Genomic DNA, 19017 nt, shown 5'->3' with positions numbered 1-19017 from the left:
TCAGTAGGATATGTATAGATTTGTTGATCTGTTTATTATGGGAACTGGCTCACGCAATTATGGATGCAGTAAGTCTCAAGATAGGCTGTCTGCAAGCTGGAGAACCCAGAAAGCTGGGGGTGTAATTCAGTCCAAGTCCAAGGGACTGAAAACCGGGGGAACTGATGGTATAACTACCAGTCTCAGTATGGAGTGAGGCCACTGGTGTAAGTTGGAAACCTCAAGAACCAAGAGGTTTGATGTCCAAGGGCAGGACAAGATGGATGTCCCAGCACAAGAAAACAGAGGGGAGAATTTGCCCTTTCTCTGCCTTTTTTGTTCTATTCCAGGTCTCGACAGATTAGATAATGCCTGTCCACATTGGTGAGAGAGCTTCTTTACTCAGTCTACTGGTTCCAACGGTAATCTCCTCTGGAGACATCCTCACAGACATATCCAGAAATAATTTTTTACCAGCTATTTGGGCATCCCTTAGCCCAGTCAAGTTGACACATGAAATTAATCATCATACATATAAATATTGCAAAGACATAGGGAGGTGAGAACTCTCAGGCACTGCTCGTGTAAATCCATACTGGTACAGGCATTTTGGAAAGCAAGCTCATACAATTTAGTATAATCTGTATGTAGAAGGCTTTCAAGTAAATGATGCCATTTCTGGGTATATATCTCGAAGAAATTTTCATTTAGACCCATAAGAGGACATGAAATGGAATGTTAATTTACATATTGTTTGTGGCAGAGGGGTACTGGGGGCAACCCAGTGTTCCTCATTAAAATACAAGAAAAGTAAAATGGGGCAGATCCATAAAATAGTGTAATATTCAGCAGTAAGAGGAAACAATCTACCTGGATAATTTTTTTAAAGTGTTGAGTGAGATTAGGAAACAATAAATATTTTAACACAATGTGTTTGCAGGTTAAAAACATGCAGTTGTGAAATAACAGCAGATTTTACAAGATTGTATACTATAATAAGCACAGATATCAAACACATTAAAGAGGGTTCCTATAAAGGAGATGTGAAGGGATATGGAAATTAAAGAAGAAAAAATAAAATAATTTTAAAAAGAGAGAAGCCTTGCACAGATTGGTAATGACAATTTGCCTTAAACTGAGTAGGTTTAATTCAACTCTCTCCACTGAATTCAATTTTTTAAAGTGTGTATATGTATAATATATAAAAATGTCTAAAAGGAAGTTAGCCAGGCATCATGCCTATAGTCCCCCCTACTCAGGAGGCTGAGGCAGGAGGATTGCTTGGGCCTGGGAGTTTGAGGCAGTGAGCTTGATCAAACCACTGCACTCCAGCCTGGGAACTGAGCAAAACCGTGTCTCTAAATAAATAAATAAAAGATTAAAATGTCTAAAATATTAATAGTGGTTATATCTGAAAGTAGTATTACAGGTGAATCTTTTTCTTCTACACTGAATAAATATTGTAAATAAGTAAAATACCTTTTTATGCTTTAAAATTGTATTTTAATACTCAAAACTACTTTCCTAATGTTGGATAAATGTACAAAAACCTACTAAATTCGGCTGCCTGTGTGGCCACAGTCATTTTTATTGTTTTTCCAGAATGTTCCAAATAGCTCTGGAACAAGAACAGTGGGACCACCAGATAGCTATCTAGCCTCACCCTTCTTCCCATGCACGTGAAGACCAAGTCTCCAGCCTGGCTTTGGCAGAAACCTCTGTGGGACTCAGGATAACAAGGCCTTCTCCTTCTCAGCTGGGGAAAGGAGCGGCCTTATGTCATAGCTCTCTCGCTCTCTGAGAGTCAGCTCAGAAAATCCTCTGAAAAGCTGCTTTAAGCAGCAGTTGCCAAGACAAAAGGTCCCACCTCAAGGGTGGAAACTCTATTTGCAATTTTGTAGACACAGGTGTTCTTCCAGGCAACTTAAGATCTACAGTGTGGGACTGTATTTGGCCAGGAATAGCTCAGAAGGCCTTCCCCACCGAAACCAGCTCTTGAAGCTTCAGTGTATATTTTAACTATATTTGGCAATTCTAACCAAAGAGGTCAGTGGCTTAGCTCAGGAGAGGAAAAAGGTTGATTTATAATCCCTTCTTCAAACCAAGACCAAGAATTTAAAACTCAGTTCATTTATTTATTTTGCACTCATTGAGCTTACTGCTGAAGCAGCTCTCCTTCCCTATTCTACCAGCCCTCATGTAAATCTTTCAGAACCACAGGTGTAAATCACCTATACAAGCTATCCCTGTTTTAGAGGACATTTGGGGACATTTGGCTGGAGAATCTAAATGTTAAAATTATCCCTCTTTACTCCGTTATGTCTTTAGAGCATCAAAATAGCCTGTAGCACTTGGGTGCAAATCCAGGCTCCAGCACTTATTACTCACTGTGTAACCTTGGCTGAGTTACTTTATGTCTCTGAGGTTGTTTCCTTATCTATAAACAGATAACACCCACTTCACAAGGCTGTTATAATAATTAAATGAGATAAGGTATATAAAGTGGCAAAGAGAATATCTGACACCAAGCAAGTGCTAAAAAAAGAATCTGTCTCCATTCCTCCCCATCACTCCGCTTCACCCTTAGCTGTTCAGCCAAGGTGTTTGCTTTTCAAGAAATTGCCTGATATCCTGTGTTTGATTACACTTGGATGGTACCATTCCCATAGCAAGCAACAGTAGCTAAAGATAAAAGCTGTGACTACTCCTCAGCTGTGGACAGGTCCAATCAGCTTACAAATGACTCATCACTGTTGATAAACGATGTGTTCTTGGCATCAGGAGTCCCTATCCTGATAAGCTTCAGCACCTCAAAGAGAAGGGCCCAGGGTTTGATGGTGACCTTCGGTTAATCCTGAACTCATACCAAACTGGTCCTAGCAGGGTCTCTGTCTCCTTGCACATGTCTCCAGTTACAGGATTCTCAGCAGGAAGGACTCCAGCTGAGCAGCTGCCTCTTTCATCTCAGAGCTGAACCATCTTCTTCACTTGCCTTGAATTCCCTGAAGTCATAAGACTTCCTCAGCACAAGGCTAGACGCCTGTTCCCTGCTCATAACCGCCCTAAGCTTGTGCCCAACCTGCCTTTGGCAGCTTTGTTTGCTGGCTGACGCTGTGCCAGGGTGAGGTTTGGCTGGAGTGCTTTGTGGCTACAGGACAAACCTTGGCTCAAGGAAAGGAGTGAGTGTCTAATCTTGAGCCACCGTCTGTGAGGCTGAAGTGTTTGCTGCTCTCTGCAGTTTCTGTAGCCCCTTCAGACCACCCAGAACCCACTCACTGGCACAGAAATTCCATGACAGGAATCTTTAGTCACTTTTCATTCATACATGCCTGGTACATTTTCGGTGCCTGGCACAGAATTCCCACAAAGTGAATCTTTTTCTGAAAGGCCCTTGAGGACAAGAATGGTCTGTAGCTGCATTTCTAATCCCCTCAATTCTGGCAAACCTCACACAATTATTAAGATCAAACAGGACAATAAACTATATGAGATTGGCACTGTCAACAGCCAGGTGCCCAAACTGAGGCTTTGTATGGTCTTAAGCAAATTCTACGTGCTCGAGTTTACTTCCTTTTAAATTGAAACTGCTTTGAAATGAGGTATCTCTGGACCCCAGACTAGGACCCCTCTCTCTCAGTGGGTATGCAGTCCTCTTCTGCAAGAAACTAAACAACCTAGCCCCTCGGCGGGGGCCTTGTAATGTGCAAAAGCCCTAGAAGGCCGTAGGCCACCCTGGAAACATTTCCATTCTCCAAACTCACCTTCAGGTTTTCTTCACCAGGAAGGTTTCTGAGATCACCTACAAGCATTGAGGCCAGGGAAGCTTTTTGGAAAGGACAAGTAGCTGATCTCCATCTTGGGTCCTTAGGATATTGGATGAGACAAACGGGGCACCCTGAAATCAAAATCAGGGGTCCTTCTCTTTACTCTCCCCTTATGTCCTAACTATTCCTATGTCCCCTGCCTTTCTAGTCACTCAAAGAGGGCTTAGTGTCTGTCTATCGCCGGAACTGCGATCAACCTTCTCAGAAGATAAGGCATATAAAGAAAGTAAGAAGGAAGGAGAGACATAGAGGAAGGCTGGAGAGAAGTGAAGAAAAAAATGAAAAACGGCTTGGGAAGGAGGAAGGAAGAGGTGAGCGGAGGGGAGGCGGAACAATGAAGGTCTCAGGCCGTCGGAGGCTCACGGTTCCGGCGGCACGTCCGTCCCGCCCGCCTCCAGCCGGCAGCTGCACACAGCGCAGCGTGTGGGCGCTGAGTCACTGTCCCAGAACAGGGAGCCACGGTGCAGGTCTGGGGGGTGTAGGGGGACGGCCCTGGTTGGCATCTGCAAACTGTTTCTTTTTTTCTTTCTTTCATTAAGGCTGTGTGCTGACTCCCACGTAGCAGAACTTACTAAACCGCACGTACTGCTTGGCGGCGCTGGGCCTGTCTCAGCTGCCTGCAGGGGGCGCCACAGCCTCGCCCATGAGCCCGCGGTCCGCGGGCGCTCAGGCCCGGGGCAGACCCGGGGTTACTGGGGGTTACTGGCGGTTACTGGGTTTTCCGGAGGTGTCCCAACGCATTGCTGAGGCGCCTTGGAACTTTAACAACTGCGGCAGGCAGGGCGAATGCCTCTCTTAGAAGGCCTCAGAGACCACCCCAACTTTTCGAAGCCCGCTTTCGCGCAGGGTTCTGTGAGCAACCCTATAAATCTAGAACTCCGTTGCGCAACCCGAGAGTCCAGGCTTGCCAACCCACTAGGGCTCCCCCTACCCCCGCCCGGCCTGGCCGCCACGCCAGGCGGTGACCTCGGGCGTCTCCGCGAAGCCCTGGTTCGCACCCAGGACACGTGCTCTGCGCGCCCCACACAGAGAACAGAGCTCGTGACAGCTCAGCCCGCTCAGAGTAGAGCCAGCACCTGCACGCGCTGCCGTCCCACCTTCCCAAGCCCGGCGGCGGGACCCCAAGGCTCCTGGGCGGGCCGGGACCAGGTCACGCTCCCTCCCTAGACGCGAGAGCCTTGAGCCGAGAGAATGAATCAGCATTGAGACAGTTTATTGGTTTGCTGTTCGCATATCACCCATTTTATGTAAATAGATTATACAGAGACTTGGTGTTTCCTTCTTCCAAGCAGGAGGTAATCAGTCTTTCTCTTTCATGCACACAAACACAAACACTCACATTCCACGCGGCGAGCAACTTTACACCTCACTGAGACATTCACGTCTTAAAATAGGGGGAGGAGGACAATACAATTGCTTTTAAAATGCCCTTAATACAATATATAACGTACAAAAATATCTCTATATTTGAAGTTACAAAAAAACTCTTGACAGCAACAAACTTAAATATTGATAGTTACCTCTATATGTACAACACGCATTGCACTTTTCCTCTCTAGGTTTTGGAAAGTTCAAGTAATAGTGAGGCTTGCGCCCTGGTGGGGTGACACGCCGTGAGAAATTAGTTTGTGGGCGAGCACGGCTGTGGCTCAGACCCCTGCCCCGGGGGTCTCAGCATTCATTTCTCAGTTTCTCCTCTCCTTAAGCCTGGCAAAACACTCACTCGGATTCTGCTGCATCCCGCCCCCACGGGGTACCCGCACCTGAGCAAGGCTAAGGAAGCGATGCCCCCAGAAGGAGGGGCCCTTGCAAAGCCAGAGATCGCCGCCGGAGGGTGCCTCCCGGATTCGGGGTCTCTGCAGGGCTGTCACAGCCCAGTCCCCACACCGCTCGGGAAGTCCTTCGTTCCCGGAGGCACCAGCGGGATGCTTGCGCGACTGTTCGTTGTGCCATGGGCACCTGAATCCTAAAGAAAGTGGGGAGCACTTCCACTCGGGGGGACTGGAGCCCCAGGTGCTTGTGGCTTAGAAGACATCAGAGTCCGACCCGGGCCGGCCTCGGGCAGGGAGCGCCGGCGCCGGCGGCCGTAGCCCTGGGGGCTGATCTTGCTCCTGGGGGCGACGTTGTCCTTGTCCTTATCTGTGAACTGGTAGATCTGGTGTGCCAGCTTCTGCACCGTGCATGTCCCGAAGCGGCAGCCAAAGCTCCGGAGGCCCTGGAAGTTGTTCATGCTTTGGCGGTAGCGCTTGACTCGGATGCGGGCGGCATCCGGACTGCTTCGGGGAAGGGGGAGAGAAAGCCAACTTGAGACCCCATCAAGCAGAGCTTTGGCCCCAACACCGGGAACGGGAGCCACTCTAGGGCCAGAGGGTGCTGGAAACTGCTCGAGCCATCTGAGCTGCCCTCCAGACCCGATGATCCCCCCGGGCCCGGGGAGTAGAGACGGAGAGCTCCTCCCGCACACCTTCCTTCCCTCCCGTCCCTGGACAGCACAGGGCGTAGTTACCTGTCTTCGGGGCTTCGAGAGGTACCCTTCATGTCCTGGGGCCGAATAAGAGTCTGGGCAGGCCCGGCCTTCACGTCAGCGAGCCCGGTGGGGTAGCTGCTGGGCATCCGCAGTTCCCTCTTCCCACGACTCAGAGCCCACTTATTCCACCTGGAAAACACAAGCAGACCCGAGTCGCGTGCGTTCAGGCGATGTCCTGGCCTGTCCCTGCTCCCATTCACTTCTAGACCCTCCGGACCAACGGTCAGTTCCCCTTGCCTGCCAGGTACCAGGACGGGGGACGGGGCTGCCCCGGACTCACTTCTTTCGAAACTGCGACGCGACATCCAACCGAGCGGTGTCAGCGCCTAGGAAGGCGAGCGAACCCAGGTACATCAGGGTGACGGAAACCAGCTTCATCCCCGCTGCGAAGCGCAGACCCTGGAAAAGAAGAAAGAGTTGAGCGTGAGCACCCGGGCCAGCTGCACCACTCGGGCGGGGCAAGGAGGGCGGGCAGGGGCCCCGGCGAGGCGGGTTTAGCCCGCGCTTTCCCTGGCACTTATCTCCCTCGGCGCAGAGAGGCGCCAGAGGCGTTTGCACGCGCCTGCCGGGTGACAGGCCCCGCGCGGGAGGCCGCTGCACCCCGCCAGGCTCCCAGAGGGTCTCTGCTCAACTTCTTGGAACTTGGCTGACGGAGCAGAGGTGACTGGGTCTCTGGATCTCCAGCTATGGGCACGAGCTGGGCCCAGGATATGGGGTGTATCCCTCAGAGAACCCCCCAAAGTGGGTTGTTCCCCTCACCCAGATCTCCCAGTTTAGGGCCTTGGCAAGCACTGCCCCCACTCCACCTCTTAACCCGCAGCGTCTGCGGCACCTACCTGCTAAGACAGTGATCTGCCAAGTACTTGGAGGAGAAAGTCTCAGACGTCCCACTGGCAATGGCAAAACCCCGAAGTCCAAGCCCAGCTGCAGTGAGAAGCCCGAAGTGGCAAGGCTCGAGCTCTTCTATCTAGTGTCACCAAGAAACCACTGAGTGGCCAGCTCTGGTTCCTGTGCTTTATAAGCGCACGGGTGGGGGAGCGGCGGGGCGGGGCCTGTGCTGCCCAGTTGCCTTCCCTTTCTTTCCTAAGCCACGCGCGCTCCTGCTCTCGGACGCGCGCATTGCTTCCTTCTGGGCTGGGGTTGGGTTGGGGGGAGGGGGACTTGGGGGGAGAGGAGGTTCCTCGTGCCCAGAGGGCTTAGGTATGGGCTCCGGGCGGTTAGTGCAGGAACTGCTACAGCCCTAACTCTTTGGGCACAGGGTTCAGACAGTACGCCGGGGCCAAGGGGCGCCACTACAACCTCTTGAGGTCCTTATCCAGGACCTATGCAGCCCGGACTGCAAAGCCTCTTGGCGAAAATCAGCAAGAGCCCGCGGGAGGGACCGCGCGGATAGCCCGAGCCCCGGAGTTGGGGAGCTGTGGACTCAAGTGGACCGCGCCCCCTGCCGGCTTGGCGCCTGACCCGGCCGCGACCCCAGACTCCCGCGGAGGGGCCGGGGCAGGGATGGAGCAGAGCGGAGAGGAGCAGGACTCACTAGTCCCCCAGAGGACCGAGACCCCGGGGTTTCGGGATGGGCTAGTAAGATTTCACAGTAGGGACAAAGCTCAGAAAAGCTAAATTAAGAATTGGGATTTGGAGGGGGGAATTATCTGAAATTTCAGAATTTACATTTCTATTTGGAAACATAGAAATAACCAAAATTAGGAGGAAATATACTGTTTCATTTTGCCTCCTTGTAATCCTATTATGCCTTATAAGGTCATAACCTGAGAGTGCGCCTGGCTGCTTTCATTCATCCATCGTAAACGTGAGGACTGACTGCCAGGGAGCACACTAACCCTTCACGTATGCTAATTATTTTACAGTTTACTAAGCACGGCCACATCCCAGTCTACTTTGAGCTTCACACCCACCCTTGAGTCAGGCAAGGAAGGTAACATTACTCTTCCCATTTCAGCAGGTAGAAAATTCAAGCTCAGAGAGGGGAGGTATCTGCAGAGAGGGGAAGTCACCCTACAGGTAGGAAGCAACAGAGTCCCTACTCGGCCCGACACGCAAGCACGGCCGACTGGGGCGCGGTGTGGATTCCTCTAGGCTGGGGTCACCGTCTTCTCAAGGGGGAAAGGAGAGTCCTAGCCCCCGCCCAAAGAATTGGTGCCTGTTCATGATGAATCACGCTAAACACGTTTGTCACCCGTTTGTGCTCTTCCATCACAGCTTCTGCTCTTTCTTACTTCTCTCCTGGGGGCCAAATTGGGAAGGAAAGGCTAAGCCACGGGGCTTCCTGCTTCTTGCTTGTGGGTTTCTGGGGTCCTACTAACCACTCCTCTACTGGAATGTCCTGAAGCCCAGCGACTCGACGGAGAGGCCAAGGGTGCAAGACCACTAGCCAAAGAGGCTTCTAGTCCTCACCTCCCGGCAATTCGCTGTGTGAAGGTGGGCGAGTCACGTCCCATCTCTCGTGTCCCCATCTTAGAGCCGGTCCTCAGCAGACCTTTAAGCTTCTTTCCTACTCTGCCATATGGCTCTGAGCTCCGGTGCAAAGGCGGCTGGGCGGTGGGTCTCGCGGACCTTGCCCAGAGTGGTCTGTCTGGGCCGCGCACCGCTGGCTCAGCCGCCTTTTCACTCTCGGGACTCAACAGTGGACATTGCACCTGGGGAAGAAATGGCCGCGCCGAGGTTGTTTATTTTAAGGACTCTTCCTGGAAGAAGCCACCTGAGCGGACCTGAATTCCATCTGAGGACGGAGGACAGATTCCGGGCCCTGACCCTGGCCCTAGTAAGGGGTTAGGACGCGGGGGGTTCAAGGAGTGCAGCACGGAGCACTGGTCGGGATCCGACCGCCTGGCTGGGGGCAGGGTGGTCACTGCAGCGGCCTGGCCGGGCGGCTAGTCCGTCTGCACCGCAGACAGCAGCTATTACTGCACGCCTGCTGGATGACCAGGAGCCTCCCCAGCCTAACTATTGTTCTTCTTCCTTGTCTCCCATTTCCTTTTCCTTTCACTTTATCCTCTGCGAGTGAAGCTCTTCCCACCGATCCAGGACTGGCTATCAGTCTCTCTGAGGATGCGACCTACTTGTCGCCAGTTTCCACTTGGGTCCGCGCCAGGACAGGTTTTACTTTCATTTCTCCCGCGCGCACCTCTGACTGCTGGGGAGGTCAAGGACAGCTAGGCGTCGGCCCACAGCCAGGGAAGGTCCCGTGGTCTGGACTCGTTCCTTCCAGTCTCCACCAGTTCTGGGGGGGGGAGGGGGTGTTCGTTCTCCAGAGAACTCTGCGACTGTACCTCGCTGCCCTTTAGAAAAGCCCGTGATTCCGTAGGGCAAACTGAGCTGTCGCTCTGCCAGGAGGATCGCGAAGCGAGTGCTCTTGGTTCAAACACCTTTGAGCTGCAGGCAGCTTCAAAAAGGAAAGCAAGCCCAGGAGTGGAGGGAGACTCAGAGGCTAGGCTCTGCCACCCTCGGGTGCCTAGGCCAGCAACGTTGTGGCTGTGCCAAGAATTCCCACCTGAGAGTCTTTGCACGCACCTTATCAGCCTGGTGCACTTTGTCGCTCTGGCACTTAGAGATCTGTCACTTGAGAACCAAGTCAATTCTTTCTTTAAGTAAAATCTTGGATTGGCAGCTCAAAGGATTTTGCTAGAAAGCCCCTATCTTGGAGTGTGTGTGTGTGTGTGTGTGCGCTCCCCGCTTGCAGGGGCCAGAGTGCTCCCCAAAGCGACGTGGGTTTAAGTCGAAAAAAGATAAGGAATTTGTTAAATCTGGGCATCTATGTTTTTTCTCATGAAATCTCAAATTTGCTTAATTAATCATCGTTAATGACAAAAAAATCACTAGAATGCATTTCTGATTCAATTGTTCTATGGAGAAGGAAATGCTGCAGTGGGAGTTCTGATCCTGGGGATTTGTTAACATAAGTTGCATCCATTCAAGTGGCAGTGATTGTAGATTCACATTGAGCAAGGACAGTACAAGGAAGGAAGGAAGTGGAGGAAGAAACATCTTTAAAGTTTCTGGCAAGAAAAGAGAAAGAAAAAGAAAAAAAAAACCCTTAATGAAGATCTACTTTTTTTTATGCTCTAGAATTTTGAAAGGTCAGATTATAAATAAACCTCCAAAGCACTGTAATAAATGTGTACATCCTGACATTAGAGTGACATACATACACATATGCTAAAGGGTTTTTGCATAATGGTGTTTCAACTTCTTCACATTCCAATTGAATGATTTTTAGGCCCTACATCCAAGCCTGATTCTTAGAAATGTTTGGAGTTTTTAAAAAAATGTGTGGTAATGGTTTATCAGCCAGCACTATGGACACAGTTCCTAAAGCCAGAGTGGCCATACTCAGGTCTTTCAGGGAAGCAATGAAAAATAATAAATATCAATGATATTAATAAGAATAACTAAAATGTGAGTAGCTAAGTGCATTGCATAATTATCTTAGATGCCTCCTTTATCAAACAGGAAATTTTATGATGCACTTATTATTAATATAGTTCATAATGTATATTAAGCTGAGGACTTGTTTACAAAGTTCACTTGAAAACAAAGTTCAAGATACATCCTGAAGTCATAACACAAAGTGATTTAGAGAAAGGACACAATCGGCCTTGTGGATTCGATCACTTACAGGGAGAAGTAAAGCAGGATACAAAGCCCAGGGCACTTTTTGGGGATCTCTGACTTCTCTAATGACCTAATAAAAATATAGATCCTTTCCAGAAAAATGAACATGTACATAAACCAATTAAAGTATAAAATAGGCATACAGTTCTGGGACGTTGACCAAGTTTAAAACCCTGACACAGAATAAAAAGCACTGTTTCCATATATATATATATTTTTTTTTGAGACAGAGTCGAATAAAAAGCACTGTTTCCATATATATAGATAGATAGATAGATAGATAAATTTTTTTTTTTTTTTTTTTTTGAGACGGAGTCTCGCTCTGTTGCCGGGGCTGGAGTGCAGTGGCCGGATCTCAGCTCACTGCAAGCTCCGCCTCCCGGGTTTACACCATTCTCCTGCCTCACCCTCCAGAGTAGCTGGGACTACAGGCGCCCGCCACCTCGCCCGGCTAGATTTTTGTATTTTTTAGTAGAGACGGGGGTTTCACCGTGTTAGCCAGGATGGTCTGGATCTCCTGACTTCGTGATCCGCCCATCTCAGCCTCCCAAAGTGCTGGGATTACAGGCTTGAGCCACCGTGCCCGGCCTGTTTCCATATTTTAAATTTCTGTCTGGTTTGCAGTGGTAAGGGCAAGGAGGACAGTTAACCTCCCTCTTTAGGGCATAATATTTTCCAGAGCATCAGCATAAAGAAAAGTAATGGTTTTGCTGCCCCATTTTTGTGCTCCTGTACAAAATAGGCAGAGAGTAACAGTCAGTTCTTGTACCTGATAAAGCCAGAAGGCAAACCTCACTGAAGCTTAAATAAGGTAAATCGCTGCAGAACAAATGAAAGAGAAGAGAGGATACAGTACAGTGGCTCATGCCTGTAATCCCATCACTTTGGGAGTCTGAGACAAGTGGATCTCTTGAACTCAGCAGTTCAAGACCAGCCTGGCAACATGGCAAAAATCCATTCCTACAAAGAAAAAAAAACGAGAGAGAGAGAGAAAAGAGAAAGTAGTAAACCTAAAGAAGCTTGTTACAATAACACCTGTAACAAGACAAAATGAAATTACTTCAAGACAAATTTGCTACAGAGGTCACAATAAATGGCATCAATGAATGGATGATAAAAGAGATGATGATTAGGCTATTTGAATCATCCATAGCCAAAGAGAATGGTGTTAATGAGAGCAACCATCATGTAGGGATCTTGTGGCATCAGATTAGAAGCACCTGGAAAGAAGCAATTATTTTATATATGTATATACATTTATATTTTTTCTTTTTTCTTTTTATAGAGATGTGGTTTTATCATGTTGCCCAGGCTGGTCTTGAACTCCTGAGCTCAAGAGATCCACTCGCCTCGGCCTCCCAAAGTGCTAGGATTACAGGTATGAGCCACTGTGCTCAGCCAAGAAGCAATTCTGATGTATAAGCCTGAATGAATTGATAGTGTATTCATTCTTTCAACAGATATTTACTGATTATGTATTATATACCTAGCACTGTACTAAGTTCTCAACATACAGTAATCACCAATGCAGTCATCAACAAACTTACCCTCAATGAGCTTACAGCCTAGTGACGTAGCCAGATATAAACAAATCCTTATCGGAATTACATATTTACATGATTATAAACTGTGTTAAGTATTCTGAAGGACAAAGCAAGACTAGGGGGATCTAACATTCCAAATGGAGGAAACAGCATGTGCAAACACTCATAGATGGGAAATAACTTGGTACATTAGAAAAAATGAAAGGAGTCCTGTTTGATTAGAATGCATTGAATGATGGAAAAAAGAGGCCTGAAATGAGATTAAAGAGGTCATCAGGGTCAGAGTAAATAGGACCCTTTCAGACATGAAGATTTTGCACTTTATTTAAGGTGACATGGAAAACTACTGACAGGTTTGAAGACAGGAGAGACATGATCTGATACACATTTATTTAAATGATCGTTTTGGCTGTGGAATGTGGTAGATAGATGAGAAAGGAGCAAGAAAGGAAGCAGCGCAGTGGTGTACTCTGGAGAGACTGGAGAGGGTCTAGTCCCCCCATAACGTTGTTTATTATACTCCCTCCCCCACATACACATGCTCATTCCACCCTGAAGTTTACCAGCTTCACTGACATGCATTCTGTTCAGTAGCACACGGCCTGCTCTCAGAAGAGCCCACACTTGGTGGAATGCTCTGCTGAAGCTGTTTTGAAATTCTCCAACACTTCTGAACAGGCAGTCCTACATTTCATTTTGCACTGGACTCCACATATTATGTAGCCAGTCCTGCTCATCAAGCATGTGATCTAAGTAAAAGCAGCCTATAAACTCTTACAGTACCTACCTATACTGTAGCTGCTAATGTCAGGGATACTTCAAATGAATGTTAAGATTCAACCATTGGGCCGGGCGCGGTGGCTCAAGCCTGTAATCCCAGCACTTTGGGAGGCCGAAACGGGTGGATCACGAGGTCAGGAGATCGAGACCATACTGGCTAACACAGTGAAACCCCGTCTCTACTAAAAAAAAAAACACAAAAAACTAGCCGGGCGAGGTGGCGGGCGCCTGTAGTCCCAGCTACTCCGGAGGCTGAGGCAGGAGAATGGCTAAACCCGGGAGGCGGAGCTTGCAGTGAGCTGAGATCGGGCCACTGCACTCCAGCCTGGGCGACAGAGCGAGACTCCGTCTTAAAAAAAAAAAAAAAAAAGATTCAACCATTCATCTCATCACACATGTGACCTCAACTGCAGGACACTTTCTTTTTTTTTTTGAGATGGAGTCTCACTCTGTCGCCCAGGCCGGAGTGCAGTAGCCTGATCTTGGCTCACTGCAAGTTCCACCTCCTGGGTTCACGGCATTCCCCAGCCTTAGCCTCCTGAGTAGCTGGGACCACAGGCGCCCGCCACCACGCCCGGCTAATTTTTTGTATTTTTAGTAGAGACGGGGTTTCACCGTGTTAGCCAGGATGGTCTCCATCTGCTGACCTCATGATCCGCCCGATTTGTCCTCCCAAAGTGCTGGGATAACAGGCATGAGCCACCGTGCCCGGCCAGGACACTTTCTGTGTCATCTATGAAGCTTCTTCTTTGCACCCCAAACACACTCAAGGTAGAAATGGTGTGTTTGCTATACAAATTTAATTTTGAGACAGGCTCAATAACCTGCTTACTGTCCTTAACTTTTACCTATATAGAAAGTTTGGAACCATCAGTGAAGCTAGGTAAACAGTTAAGAACCTATTGCAATAATGAAGGTAGAAGGTGATAATGGCTCAGACTAGTGGGGTGGCAGTGAGAGTGGAGAGAACTGGACATATTTGGGAAGTAGGAACAATAGGTCTGAGTGATGAATGTGGGGCTGAGAGACAGCTGTCAAAGGTAATATTCATTAAATTTCTTGCTTAGGAACTAAATGGTTGAAAATATAGCAATGGATCAGGGAATTTTCCAACACAGCTGCATAGTCTCCTTTGTTATGCTTTGGTAGAGATGATCTGAAGAGGCCCCAGCCCTGCTTGCTGACATTTGCTCAAGTCTAACTCTCATACTGCCTCCTTGAACTACTGTGGCTAACCACAGCAAGCACTTGAAATGACTGTACAGATCAAACCACTTACTCCACAATAGCCCACCAGGAGCAATGGGCTGATAAGCCTCGCTCACTGATAATCAGTTATATTTTGTCTTTTTGTTTTGTTTTGTTGTTTTTTTGAGCTGGAGTTGTACTCTTGTGGCCCAGGCTGGAATGCAATGGTGCAATCTCGGCTCACTGCAACCTCCGCCTCCCGGGTTCAAGCAATTCTCTTGCCTCAGCCTCCTGAGTAGCTGGGATTACAGGCACCTGCCACCACGCCCAGCTAAATTTTGTGTTTTTAGTAGAGTCAGGGTTTCACCATGTTGGTCAGGCTGGTCTCGAACTGCTGACCTTAGGTGATCCACCTGCCTCGGCCTCCCAAACTGCTGGGATTACAGGCGTGAGCCGCCGCGCTCCGCCTATTTCGTCTTCTAAAGCAAAAAAGAAAGGCATCTGCCAGGTACACATCGTGAGAGTGTTACATATCCTTCCTCCCTTCCTGCTCCCACCAGCCTTCAGGAAAACAAATCTGGGCTTGCTTTACTCTCTCTCTCTTTGGTGAAAGGTGATGGTGGTTATCATAGGGGATGGTCTGGCTTTCCGCCAACCTCAGTAATCAGGCTGCCTTGTCAGGGCTTATCAGTTTCAGCAGCCTGGCAGCTGTTGGCTGAGAAGCAAAACACAGCTTTAGTGTATACAAAATATGTTCACATGTATATACAAACATACAGTGCCTTTCTACATATACCTAGGATATGTTAAAATCTCTATGTGACAAAATGGGTGTTTACAAATGGACTGGAAGTCTATTTATGACAGTAACAGATGAAATATGCCTAAAAGCAGATAGCATTTGATTCTAGGCTTAAAAACAACTACACTTTAATTTTAAAAAATTAACATAATTTAAATGAGTACTTGCAAATGAAATAAAAGCCAAGACATTTAAAAGGTAAAATGAGACCCCTTACCACTACAAAATTAACTCAAAATGGGTCAAAGTACTAAATAGAAGAACTAAAACTATGAAGGAAACAAGAGTAAATCTTTATCTCACCTTTAATATGGCAATAAATTTTTAGATATAACACTAAAAGCATAGAAACAAACTAAAAAATTTGACTTCATCAAAATTAAAAACTGTTTTGCGCCAAAGGACATTATCAAGAAAATGAAGTCTAGGTGTGGAAGCTCATGCCTCTAATCCTAGTACCTTGGGAGGGCTAGATGGGAGGATTGCCTGAGGACAGGAGTTTAAGACCAGCCTGGGCAACATCACATCATCTCTACATAAAATTAAATGAAAAATAAAATAAAATAGGAAATATCTGGGGGGAATAGGGCATAAAAATTTTAAAAAGAAAATTAAAAGACAACGTACACTATGGAAAAATATCTGCAAATCATATATCTGACAAGGACTAGTATCCAGAATATATAAAGAATTCTTACAACTTAATCTCAAAAAGACAAAGAATCAATTTTAAAATGGGCAAAGGACTTGAATAGACATTTTTCCAAAGAAGATTTAGCAATGGCCAATAAACACATGAAAAGATCCTCAACATCATTAGTCTTTAGGGAAAGGCAAAACAGGACCACAATGAGATATCACTTCACACTAAGATAGCTATAACAAAACATAAACAATAGGAAAACAAGAGTTGACAAAGATGCAGAGAAATTAGAACCCTAGTACATTGCTGGTGAAAATGTAAAATGATGCAGCCACTGTGGGAAACAGTAGAAACAGAATTGCTACTTAATCCAGTAATTCCAATCCCAAGAATATATCCCTTAAAATTGAAAACAGGTACTCAAATACATGTACATGCATGTTTGCAGCAGCACTATTTACAATGCCAAAAGGTGGAAACAACCCATATGTCTGTATGGGTTGTTACAGATAAACAAAATATAGTATATACATATGATATGGTTTGGCTGTGTCCTCACCCAAATTTCATCTTGAATTGTACTCCACAATTCCCACCTGTCATGGGAGGGATCCGGTGGAAGGTAATTGAATCATGGGGGGCAGGTCTTTCTCGCACTGTTCTCGTGATAGTGAATAAGTTTCACGAGATTTTTTTGGTTTTATAAAGGAGAGTTCTCCTGCATAAACTTTCTTGTCTGCCGCCTTGCTCCTCCTTGCCTTCTGCCATGTGCAACTGTGAGTCAATTAAATCTCTTTTCTTTATAAACTATCCTGTCTTTATTAGCAGCGTGAGAACAGTCTAATACAACATACAATGGAATATTATTGAGTCATAAAAAATAATGAAGTGTTGATACTTCAACGTGATGCTACAACCTTGTACTGCATCTGCCCGTATAAAAGCTGAGAGCAATATACTAAATGAGAAAACCCAGACACAAAAAGTCACATATTGTATGATATAAACATGAAATATTCATAATAGGTAAATCCATAGAGACAGAAAGCAAATTGGTGATTGCCAGGGGCTGTGGGATGGGGGAACGAGAATGACTGCTTAGTGGTTGTGAGGTTTTCTTTTGGGTGATGAAAATGTTTTGTAACTAGATAGACATGGTAGTCGTACAGCATTGGGAATGTACTTAATGCCACTGAATTCTACATTTTAAAATGGCTAATTTTACCATATGTGAATTTTACCCCATTTTTAGATAAGAGGTCAGGAAGGAATATGATGGCTGCCTTAAAAATCTATCATATGAAGATTTTATTTTTTTTCTGGATAGTTCCAGAGAGCAGAATCAGGGGAAATTACAGTAAGACAACTCTAAAATAATAAGGAAGAACTTTCTAACAACAGGGCTGTTAAACGGTGGAATGGGCTGCCTCCCAAGGAAGTAAGATTCTTCTTTGCTGAAAGTGATCAAGTTGGGTGATGAGCTCTCAGTGAGGTTACAGAGAGGATTGCTACATGGGGTATGACTGAGGTTTTTTTTTTTTTTTTTTTTGGTTTAATTATTCTCAGGATCAAACTATCTTCCCTCCACGTTTGCAAATTCAGCTGATTCAGTTTTACCATTAGCAATTGACATAGAGGTCCTGGAGTTAAAGTATTCCTTCAGTTTCAGTTCTAGTGCAGCCCAACCCTCCCAATTTGTAGATAAAACAAGTGTGGCAGAGGAAGGGGAAATAGTAAATTACAGCAGAGTAAATCTTCAGGAGCTGAGATGTCAACTCTCTCAGTTCAGAGTCGGAACCATTGCGGCTTCCTGCTGGTCGTTGGGGAAAATCGCACTTTTACTCATAAAAATATTTGGTAGAGGCCTTGTCTTATATGTAAATATGAAGGATCAAACCCTCAATTAATAGTGAACAGTGATAAGCAACCACAAAGACAACTTCTAAACCAGAGATTTCCAAAACTTTGGTTTACCACTTGTACAAATTCTACTACCAAAACTTCGTGAGAGATTAACAAATGACAAAGTAAGTTCATCTGAATGTCGCACCACCCAAATTCGAAATGGTCAATATGAGGTTCAACAAAAAAGCATGCGACTTGGATAATCTGAGACGGAAGGACGGGACCATTTATTCATTTTTGTGCGTGTTTGAGCAGGGAAGTTGGAAGTCACCACCTGTACGGGCTGCGAGAGCCCTGGGACCGCTGCGAGGGAAGCAAGCCGAGGCGGGCGGGGCTCCCCAGGGAGAGGCCAGCCCAGTTCGGGAGGATCCCGGGGATGCCGCGTTCCGCGGTGGAATCTGGCTCCCCGGGGCGCTCCGGGGGAAGCCCAGGCCGACCGCCCCCGGCCCACCCGGCATTGAAACCTGAGGCGCCTTGGAGAATTGCGCAAAAGCCTCTCCCTCCCCCGTCTGCTCGGTGGCATGTTTCTAAAATTCCCATCTACACAACATAAACAGGAAACATGCAGCAAAAGCCCTGTCGGTGCAAATTCCTTGCTTCCAACCGAGGGCGGGAGAATTTCATCTTTGGTGGTGGTGGGGAGCAGAGGAAGCAGCCAGTTTCCCAAGTGACCCCTCAACTCTCCACGTCCCTTCTTCCAAATCCAAACAGAATAGAGAAGGCGGAAGGAAGGACCCCCTGCTTTAGGAAAAACAGCGAGGGGGAGGGGGCCGTGAAGCAACATCCAGGCCTCAAACCACCTCCAGGGGCCGCATTGGCAGCGCGTGGCGGGAACGCGCCTGGCCGCCCACTCCCCAAGTGCAGCAGTCCGCGAGGCCAGCCGAGGGTGGGGGTGGGCTCGCTGCCCGGGCTTGGGGTAGCCGAGCCAGCACGGGTGGGGGCAGGGTAGGAGCGGGCACGAGGCGCCGCGCAAGCGCAGAGCGCGCCTTGGTTGTCAAACATGGCTGAAGCGCTGCCGCTGCCGCTACTGCCGCTGCAGGGAAAATGCTGAGCCCTCCCGGGCCAGGTGGGCGAGGGCGGCGACGGGGACCCGCTTCCCGAGCGCAGCGGCGGCGGCCATGGCCCGGCTGGCTGACTACTTCATCGTGGTAGGCTATGACCACGAGAAGCCAGGTAAGGGTGTGGGGCGGCGCCGC

The 19017-nt window shown here is 47.7% G+C and overlaps 3 protein-coding genes across 8 annotated transcripts in view; 2 read left to right on the top strand and 1 right to left on the bottom strand.

Annotated features, from left to right (window-relative positions):
- Nucleotides 1-4995: 4995 nt before the first annotated feature.
- On the bottom strand, nucleotides 4996-7415 carry ADM (adrenomedullin). 6 transcript variants are annotated; one of them, XM_011947625.1, is made up of 5 exons: nucleotides 7167-7415; nucleotides 6611-6729; nucleotides 6310-6459; nucleotides 5763-6079; nucleotides 4996-5641 (listed from the first exon to the last, which is right to left on the bottom strand). In XM_011947625.1, the coding sequence occupies exons 2-4, from the start codon at nucleotides 6706-6708 to the stop codon at nucleotides 5770-5772; spliced, it is 558 nt and encodes a 185-aa protein (XP_011803015.1). In that variant the 5' UTR covers nucleotides 6709-6729; nucleotides 7167-7415; the 3' UTR covers nucleotides 4996-5641; nucleotides 5763-5769. The 6 variants fall into 6 exon arrangements, with proteins under 6 accessions (XP_011803015.1, XP_011803014.1, XP_011803013.1 ...); XM_011947624.1 differs by having other exon boundaries at nucleotides 4996-6079; XM_011947623.1 differs by having other exon boundaries at nucleotides 5000-6106.
- Nucleotides 7416-8561: 1146 nt separating this feature from the next.
- LOC105515743 lies at nucleotides 8562-9709 on the top strand. Its single transcript, XM_011947620.1, has 2 exons — nucleotides 8562-9109; nucleotides 9355-9709. The coding sequence occupies exons 1-2, from the start codon at nucleotides 8852-8854 to the stop codon at nucleotides 9502-9504; spliced, it is 408 nt and encodes a 135-aa protein (XP_011803010.1). The 5' UTR covers nucleotides 8562-8851; the 3' UTR covers nucleotides 9505-9709.
- Nucleotides 9710-18816: 9107 nt separating this feature from the next.
- SBF2 (SET binding factor 2) overlaps nucleotides 18817-19017 on the top strand; it is a 549657-nt gene continuing 549456 nt past the window's right edge. The window contains exon 1 of the mRNA XM_011947619.1: nucleotides 18817-18994. Coding sequence (XP_011803009.1) covers nucleotides 18940-18994 — 55 coding nt within the window. The 5' untranslated portion in view covers nucleotides 18817-18939. The remainder of the gene's footprint in view (nucleotides 18995-19017) is intronic.

Source organism: Colobus angolensis, unplaced genomic scaffold (assembly GCF_000951035.1).
Source record: "Colobus angolensis palliatus isolate OR3802 unplaced genomic scaffold, Cang.pa_1.0 Scaffold269, whole genome shotgun sequence".
Classification (NCBI taxonomy): Eukaryota; Metazoa; Chordata; class Mammalia; order Primates; family Cercopithecidae; genus Colobus; species Colobus angolensis.
This window is presented reverse-complemented; position numbering and strand designations above follow the sequence as displayed.